General features: G+C 43.7%; 1 protein-coding gene across 1 annotated transcript in view; it reads right to left on the reverse strand.

Moving 5' to 3' along the window:
• Nucleotides 1-10000, reverse strand: part of LOC143291198 (exostosin-1a-like) — a 115476-nt gene that overhangs the window by 39385 nt on the left and 66091 nt on the right. Inside the window, exon 3 of the mRNA XM_076600936.1 lies at nucleotides 9949-10000. This exon is cut by the window's right edge and continues 75 nt beyond it. Coding sequence (XP_076457051.1) covers nucleotides 9949-10000 — 52 coding nt within the window. The remainder of the gene's footprint in view (nucleotides 1-9948) is intronic.

A 10000-nucleotide genomic window follows, 5' to 3' on the forward strand; every position in this document is an offset into this window, starting at 1 on the left:
AGTGGTAGCAGCAGTGGCAGCTGAGCAGCAGCAGCAATGGTAGCAACAACAGCAGCAGTAGTAGAATAGTGGTAACAGTAGAACTAGCAGCAGCAGCAACAGTGGTATTAGCAACAGCAACAACAACAGCAGAAGTGGCAGTTGTGATAGTATCATCAGCAGCAGCAACGGTTGTAGTAGAATAGTGATATCAGCAGTAGTCATAGTAGTAGTGGTAGAACCAGCAGCAGTAGTAGTAGTATAATAGTAATAGCAGCAGGAACAGTAGTAGTAATAGCAGCAGCAGCAACGGCAGGAACAGCAGCAGCAGTAGCAGTAGAATAGTGGTATCAGCAGAAGTCGTAGCAATAGTAGTCGTCGTAGCAGCAACAGTGGTAGTAGCAGCAGCAACAACAATGGTAGTAGTAATAGTAGTAGCAGCAGCAGTACCAACAGCAGTGGTCGTAGTGGGAGCAGTAGCAGGACTAGAAACAGTTGTACTTGTAGCAGCAGCAGTAGCAGTGGCAGTAGCAGCAGCAACAGCAGGAGCAGTAGTAATTGGAAGTAATGACAGAAGCAGTACAAAAGAAAGAAAAAAAAGGCGACACGGTATTCACTGACTGTGGAATCACATGGAAAGTGAGGGGCACTAACAACGGACGAGAGAGAGAGAGACTCAGAGAGAGACTCAGAGAGAGATGATGATGATGATGATGATGATGAAAATGATGATAATTAGAGAAGCGAGAGGGGAAGAAGAAGCAGAAGGGAGGAGGAGGAGAGAGACGGACAGAGACAGAGAGAGACAGAGAGAGATAGGGGAGGAGGAGGAGGAGGGAGGAGGAGGATAGTGAGTGAGAGAGAGAGAAGGGGAGGCAGGAGCGATCCACACACACACACACACACACACACACACACACACACACACAGAGGCAGACAGACAGAGAGACAGAGAAAGAGAGACAAAGATAGAGACAAAAAAGAGAGAGAAAGAGGGAGAGACACAAAGAGAGAGAGAGAGAAAGAGACAGACAGGGAGACAAAAAGAGAAGTACTAATGGATCAAAGGTTCGTGGGAATAATGGAGACAGACAGGGAGACAAAAAGAGAAGTACTAATGGATTAAAGGTTCGTGGGAATAATGGAGACAGACAGAGAGACAAAAAGAGAAGTACTAATGGATTAAAGGTTCGTGGGAATAATGGAGACAGACAGGGAGACAAAAAGAAAAGTACTAATGGATTAAAGGTTCGTGGGAATAATGGAGACAGACAGAGAGACAAAAAGAGAAGTACTAATGGATTAAAGGTTCGTGGGAATAATGGAGACAGACAGAGAGACAAAAAGAGAAGTACTAATGGATTAAAGGTTCGTGGGAATAATGGAGACAGACAGGGAGACAAAAAGAGAAGTACTAATGGATTAAAGGTTCGTGGGAATAATGGAGACAGACATGGAGACAAAAAGAAAAGTACTAATGGATTAAAGGTTCGTGGGAATAATGGAAACGGGCAAGCAGAGGGAGGGAGGGAGGCAGGTGACAATGACTGCAAGCAGAGGTACCCTTGACCTTTGACCCCTGACCTATCCCTGTGGCCGAAACCAACTCAACGTTTGAAGAATTCTGGATGTAAAACATATAACCATGAGATGCATACAGTATGTATGTATGTATGTATGTATGTATGTATGTATGTATGTATGTATGTATGTAATTATGTAAGTATGTATGTATGTATGTATATCGAGCCAAATTCTCTGCTAAAATATCAGTGACTGACACCAGCATACAGCTGGGCCAAAAGCAAAGCGGCAGCTGTATGATCAATGGTTTCTCCACTGCGATGGGAATTCATTTGACAAAATTACAGCTTAGCCTTTTGTGAAGCACTATGACTGTCAGACTACCAGGCAATATTGCACAGGTCGCAGCCTTCGGAGCTGGTTGGCATTTGGGGACCATCCCAAGGAGGACTATCATAAAGCCCTCTTGGCCGGGAAAGTGAATGTGACGTGGGATGGACACTCTCCACTACAATAAATTCCTAGCCCAGATAATCGGGACAGTAGTTGCCTTCTCTGCTGTTCTGATGGTCATAAATAGTTGGACAACAACTAACACAAACCATACACCCACCCACCCACACACACACTGTGATTTGATGAAGCCTTACCTGCACGGAAATATGTCATCACAAGTGACTGAGAACGTCGTTGATGTTGGGGTTTTTTGGGGGGTTTTTTGTTGTTTTTTGTTTTGTTTTGTTTGGGTTTTTGTTTTTATTTTTGTTTTTTTTGCATTCATTATGAATTAAATCGCTTGCTAGATTAGCGTCTTTTCTTTTACATAGTTCATTAAGTAATTTTCTGTAATTGTATTTTGATATTTGTTTCAAATTTCATCCCCCATATACCCGGTTTCCCCCAACTCACCATTCATCCCCCTCCCCCTCCTCCTCTATTCTAAACAATAATACTCAAATGTATACATTAATTCTCTACAAACTGCCTTCAGTCACCGATATGTGTGAAGGGACAATAAACAAAATTCCTCCTCTCCCTCCGCACACACACATACACACACACACAATTATATATACACATAATCATACATATATGTATAACACACACATACACACACACACACACACACACATATATATATATATATATATATATGTGTGTGTGTGTGTGTGTGTGTGTGTGTGTGTGTGTGTGTGTGTGTGTGTGTGTGTGTGTGTGTGTGTGTGTGTGTGTGTGTGTGTGATAGTAAGTAGTATCCATGAGCATCAGAACAGCATAGGGTAGTCTCTCTCTCTCTCTCTCTCTCTCTCTCTCTATATATATATATATATATAGAGAGAGAGAGAGAGAGAGAGAGACAGACAGACAGACAGACAGACAGACAGACAGGCAGAGAGAGTTCCAGAAGGAAAAAGAAGAGGGAGTGCAAGCAAGAGAAAGAAAGAGACTGAGAGGGAAGCAGACAATGAGAGAGAGAGAGAGAGAGACGGGGGAGGGGGGGGGTGGACGGGAAGGACGGAAAGAAGTTTTAATTCTTCTTGCCAATTTACTTTTTATCCCATTCCCCTAACGCAAACACGTTCCACCTTAGCTTAAAAGGGACTGCACGCCCACACCCACATACAACTGCATGTAGCACGTTTTGCTGTAAAGGAAACGCACAGCATGTTATTCTTTCTGGCAAACCCGGTTAGAAACTTCTGTTGCGACTAATTATATTTCGCTGAAGAGAGCAAGGAGGAGGAAGAGGAATAAATAGTAGATGGGGTGGAGGACGAGAGGAGGAGCAGGGGAGAGAGGAGGAAGCGGAGAAATAAAAGTCCGTTAAAGAACAAAATATCAGAAAACCAAACCAAAAAAACCCGAAAAAACCCACACACAGAAAACTGACGAATCAAAGAAAATATATCAGCCGAATAGAGAGAGAGAGAGAGAGAGAGAGAGAGAGAGAGAGAGAGAGAGAGAGAGATTGAAAGATACAGAGACAGAGATAAGGAGAAAGAGAGAAATAGACACAGAGAAAGTGACAGACAGAGACAGAAAGAGAGAGAAAGACATAGCGACAAAGAGAGAGAGAGAGAGACAGGTATAGACAGACCGACTGACAGACCGAGACGGACATAGAGAGAAGACAAATACATGGGCAGTCAGACGCAGGCGGGCAAAAGATTTAAAGCGAGACAGGTAATGAGACAGGCTAATTATCTCTCGCGAAATCTGACTTCAAGACAAGTTTAAGTCTCCTTCTGCTAATTATCTTTTTCTCTCATCCTAGTCCCTCAATCTCAAGGCACCTCAAGTCCACACACAACTGTGGGTGGCAAGTTCTGCAGAGGAGGGAATGCATAAAAAGTTTAACTTCCGCCAAACGCAGTTTGAAACTTCTGGTGCTACTAATTACATCCACTTGAAGAGAAAAAAGTAGTAAAGGTTTAAGAAAGACTGACAGAGAGACAGGTGGAGAGAGAGAGAGTGGAGGGAGAGAAGACGGAGGAAGAGGAAGGAAAGGAAGCTCTGGAGAGAAAGAAAGCTAAAAAAACAAGGCGGCAAAAAGACAGATAAGAGAAGAGGAGACAACAAAATGGTGAGATGACTTTGTTCAGGAATTTCTTGTCCTGCTTGTTGTATGTTTTCAATGAAACACTGTTCAAGCCATAAGGCTTCAAGACGAGACAGTTTGGTGGAGAACTGACAAGCAGAAACTGATAAGAGGTATCTTCAGCTTTGAATTCAAAATTATCAAACACACACACACACACACACACACACAACCAAGTGTAAAGTAACCCCTTCCAAAATGGCAACACAACACAAACAAGAAAAACAGTTTAGAGAAAAGTTTTCTTTTTAAAAAACCAAACACACTAAGGGAAATAACAGTTCCCGTCAGCAAGCTGTCAAGGTCGTTAAAAGCCTGAAGTGAAAAATCACGATCAACACGTGCGCAGACTCTCGATCAAAAGCGATAACGTCCACCACTCTCTCTCACTGGTCTTCCTCTCCGCTCTCCATCTCCACCCCGCCTCCAGTTTTCTCCCCATCAGTCTCGCACTCTGTCTCTGTCTCTCTCCTCAAATGTCAGAAAGGGTGACTGACAACGTCCTTGTCTCTCCACCAGCCAGACCATGTATCATCAGCGATGGTGTGGGTTGGAGCGTGACTAAGCATGTGAACGCGAGCATGTGGACAGGCACATGCATGGTACGGGACGCATGTACTGACTAATCCTACGCATATCTGAGCACAAAGAGTAAAAGAGAGCTGTAAGTGGTGGTTTGGGGGTTGGGGGGAGGAGAGGATCAGAAACACACACACACACAGAGTGACAGACAGCCACCCATGCATTCTTGAACATTATTCAATCTGAAGAGTACTTTAAACGCCATTTTTATAGTTTGCCAAACACAGAAACTCAACCTCGTGAAAAAATATTGCTGGAGTGAATCTTTCCTCTAATTTATTTATTTACTGACATAAAAAGGCCAAAACAATGACATCTCCACCCAACCTGACTAACGGCGTTTGACATACAATGAGCACACACAAGCCTCACTGGGAACCTCCACAGAAGGTTCAAGAGCTGAAACTAGTGAAAGCCTCACAGATTCTTCTTCTTCCTTCGTAGACTGTGACTCCCTCCTTCACTTGTTTATATCAACCAGTGGGATTTTACGTGTATGGCCGTTTTTACATCCAACATGTATGTATGCTGTTTTTTTGTGTTTTTTTAATGAACGAAAGAAAACGTTCTTTACAATAACAAGATTAAACACGAATGGCTAAAAAAACAAAACACACACACACACACACACACACACACACACAGAAAAATGTCAGGCGGTGAATCACAACAATATCTCCGCGGCTTGTGCCAACCACTGAATTTGTTTTCCCTTTGGGGAGCGGAACAGGAAGTGCAGTATTGGTTGCTGTGTATGTTTCATTTGCACTGCCTTCAGAGCAGTATTTATACTCTCCCTCTCTCTAGACGGGCGCAACAGCCGAGTGGTTAAAGCGTTGGACTTTCAATCTGAGGGTCCCGGGTTCGACGCTGGGTAACGCAACTGGTGGGTAAAGGGTGGAGATTATCTCGATCTCCCAGGTCAACATATGTACAGACCTGCTTGTGCCTGAACCCCCTTCGTGTGTATACGCAAGCAGAAGATCAAATACACACGTTCAAGATCCTGTAATCAATGTCAGTGTTCGGTGGGTTATGGAAACAAGAACATACCTAGCATGCACACCCCTGAAATCGGAGTATGACTGCCTACATGGCGGGGTAAAAACGGTGATACACGTAAAAGCCCACTTGTGTACGTCATACGAGTGAACGCGGGAGTTGCAGCCCACGAACGAAGAATACTCTCCCTCTTGTCTCTTTTTCCCTGTCTTTGTCGGACTGCCTGCCTGCCCCCGCCCCAGTCCCTACTCACCCCCCCCCCCCCCCAACCCCCTGCCCTCTCTCTCTACTAGAAAGTCATCGGAACCTGACAAATCCGCGCTTTCCGAATCTCCCAGATTACTGCTTATTTTCACTTAATCACAGCATCACACGTTCTTCTCCTCCCCCTTCCCCATCATCCACACAAATTCCACGCCCTTCACCCCTCTTCCTTATATTACTGCCAGGTTTCTGAAGTCAGGATGTCAAGAAAATTTGATTGAATGTGACTCAGTAGGTTAAGATAATTAGATTGATTATGACTTAGTATGTCGAGATAATTATACTGATTCTGATTTAGTATGTCGAGATAAACAGACCGCTTCGGTCAAAGGCAACTGAACTGATTCTGACACAGTATACCAAGAAAAGTAAATTGATTCTGACTTGATATGTCGAAGTCAATTATAAATCTGGTGCGCCGCAAAATAAGTGACGTTAACTTAAAATGGTTTCAAATAAGATTAGTTCATAGGATTATTGCAACAAACAAATCACTGAAACAGATGAATATCTCTCATAATGATAAATGTAGCTTCTGTGGATCACATCCAGAAACCATTGAACACCTTTTTTGGAGATGTGAGATTGTGCAGAGATTTTGGACTGCTTTCCAAACTGATATTAATAACAAATGCAATAATGTATACAATGCCCAATTATGTGAAGAATTAGTTTTATTTGGAAACTCACACGCATTTGCTACAGATGACATTTTAGATTTTATTATTTTACTTGCCAAAAACTTTCTGTACAAAAGCAAATTCAATAAACAACCACCACAACTCAATGCATTTAAAACACAGCTCAGATACAGATACAAAATCGAAGAACATGCATCTTATATACTAATGAACCATCATGCTTTCCGTACAAAGTGGAACAGTTACCTTCCGATTATGGAAACTGCTACTTAATCATAATTTCACATGTTCCATAGTTACCATTCTGTATAACAGTCCTCACTTTGTACTAACATGTCTTTATTTATTTCTCATATGTATTATTTGTTTATTTTTTTTAATTTTTATGGTTGCTGTTGTCTTTACAATGTGATCAACTACAAGCTTTCTTTTCCAATAATGCAGAAGTGGTATACTCATGCTCATTATTATTATGACATTATAATGTCACCACTCGCTTTCGCCTTACCCTAGATACCATTACTGTAATAGTTGATACATTTGATGCTGTTGCTATGTTACAAGTGGTCCAGGCTATTTACTATTAATGTCATCTTAAAATCACCATGATTACTACAATCATTAAGGTGTAAGCATTGATTGATTGAATGATTGGACAAATCTTCCTTTTTTTTTTCTTTTGTTTTGTCTGTTTGTTTGTTTGTTTGTTGTTGTTGTTATTGCTGTTGATACTGTTACAGATTTGTTTTGCCTTGCTATAGTCTGTTTTGTTTTATTTTGTCTTATCTCTCTCTCTGTAGTGGAAGATGCTACTGTTCGTTGTATATTGTTTGTTTCATACTATTCTCTGTATTGTATACATGTTTTTGGAAAAAAATTTAAAAAATTAAAAAAAAAAAAAATCTGGTGCGCCGCGAGCAGATTGTTCAATCTTTTAGAGTGATTTCTTCTTCTTCTTCCTCCTCCTACTTCTGCAGTCGTGGGGTGCAACTCCCACGTTCAGACAGACAGACATATAGACACAGAGAGTCAAAGAAAGACGGAGAGAGTCAAAGTCAAAGTCCAAAAATGTTTTCATTGTCAGGCCTCTGGCCCATAACAACAGGAGTCACAGCAAAATGTAGCATGCAACATGTGTTCATTTACATATCATTAAGGCATTTTTTCCTCAAAGTTAGTGCTTTATAGATATACATTGACAGTTTCCAGATTGTTTCAGAATTTTCGCTAGCTAAGATACAAGAGAAAGACGGAGAGAGAGAGGGAGAGAGAGGCGAAGGGAGAAAGACAGAGAGAGAGAGTGTGTGTGTGGGGGGAGGGGGGGGGCAGACAGATATATACTGACAAACGAGACACGCAAAAAACTGGGGGCAGATGCGAAGAAACGCAAACTGTGCAACTTGAGACAACAAGAATGAAAACGACTACTCCCTCTCACTTCCCCCTCTCTCTCTTTCCCTTGTCCACTTCCCCCTCTCTCTCTTTCCCCTGTCCACTTCCCCCCTCTCTCTCTTTCCCTTGTCCACTTCCCCCCTCTCTCTCTTCCTCCCCCCCCCCCCTCTCTCTTTTGCATTTCAGATCTGCTGTAATTTCCTGATCTCCTTCAACTACTTTCGGGTGAGACGATAAACCAAAGCCCTTTGTGCAGCACACACCTGGTGCACTGAAAAAGATATCATGGCAACGAGTGTTGTCCTCTGGCCAAATTATGCAGAAAGAAATCCACTCTGATAGGTACACAAATATAAGTATGCACTCAAGGCCTGACAAGAGCGATTGGTTATGCTGCTGTCAGACATCTGCTTAGCAGATGTAGTGTAATGAATATGGATTTGTCCGAACGCAGGGAAACCTCCTTGAGAAACTGAAACTGAAACTTCATCTACTGTGTGTGTTTGTGAACTGTACCTCTTCATGAGGAGCAATGGTCTTATTAATATGAATAAAACATCCGCTTCTGCACTGCCCCTCACTCCCGTCTTTTTTCCTCTCCCTCCTCTCTCTCCCTCCCTCCTTCCCTTTCCCCCCCCCTCCGGCACCCCCCCCCCCCGCCCCCTCTCTCTCTCGGTCTGTCTGTCTGCCCCCCCCCCACCCCGCCCCTCTTCACCTCCTCCAAACCCCCAACTCATTCTGTTTGAACTGTGTAAGACTCTGTGGGAGAGAATACACGAAAAAGTCACAGGATGGACAGGGAGAGGACAGACGACAAGGGATTAATGGGGGTGGGGTGGTTGTGGTGGGGTGGTTGTGGTGGGGTGGTTGTGGTGGTGGAGTGATTGTTGTGGTGGGGTGGTTGTGGTGGGGTGGTTGTGGTGGAGTGATTGTTGTGGTGGGGTGGTTGTGGTGGAGTGATTGTTGTGGTGGGGTGGTTGTTGTGGTGGAGTGATTGTTGTGGTGGGGTGGTTGTGGTGGTGGAGTGATTGTTGTGGTGGGGTGGTTGTGGTGGGGTGGTTGTGGTGGAGTGATTGTTGTGGTGGGGTGGTTGTGGTGGGGTGGTTGTGGTGGTGGAGTGATTGTTGTGGTGGGGTGGTTGTGGTGGGGTGGTTGTGGTGGAGTGATTGTTGTGGTGGGGTGGTTGTGGTGGGGAAAAGGGGGCGGGAACATATGTATATACATATAAACATCCATGCAGGGATACCGGCAGTCAGATATTTCGTCTGCAGTCGAAAAAAAAGTTAACGTGTCTATTTTCCCCTTAACACTCATGATGCAAACTTATTTTGCTGATATGTCTTTTTGTGCACGCTAACTAACTTTCTTTTTTCTTCTCTTCCTTCTTCAAACGAATTGGGAGAAGGGTGCGCAGAAAGAAGGAAAGAAAAGGGAGGGAGGATGGAAGGTAGGGTGACACACAGTAGAGAGAGAGAGAGAGAGAGAGAGAGAGAGAGAGAGAGACAGACAGACAGACAGACAGACAGACAGACAGACAGACAGAAGGGGGGAGTGGGAAGGGAGAACGAGAGAAGCAAAGAACTCACTAGAGAGCTTTCGTGGATTGCAACTTCCACTCTCACGCGTTTCCAAAACTATAGCTGCACAGTGTATTGTATACACACCGGAATTATCAGTAAGAACGAGACAGAGGTTCAAAGAAGGGAGCACACACACACACACACACACACACACACACACACACACACACACCACACACACACACACACACACACACCACACACACGCAGACACACACACACACACTCACACACACATACAACAACAACAACAAGCACACACACAAACACACACGCAGAGACACACATACACACACACAACAACAACAACAACACACACACACACACACACACACACACACACACACACACACACACACACACACACACACACTGTGAAACTCACCTGAAGAAGGAGACGCTCGTCGCCCCACACCACCACCCGGTTCCAGTCGATG

This window comes from Babylonia areolata, chromosome 16 (genome assembly GCF_041734735.1).
Source record: "Babylonia areolata isolate BAREFJ2019XMU chromosome 16, ASM4173473v1, whole genome shotgun sequence".
Lineage (NCBI taxonomy): Eukaryota > Metazoa > Mollusca > Gastropoda > Neogastropoda > Buccinidae > Babylonia > Babylonia areolata.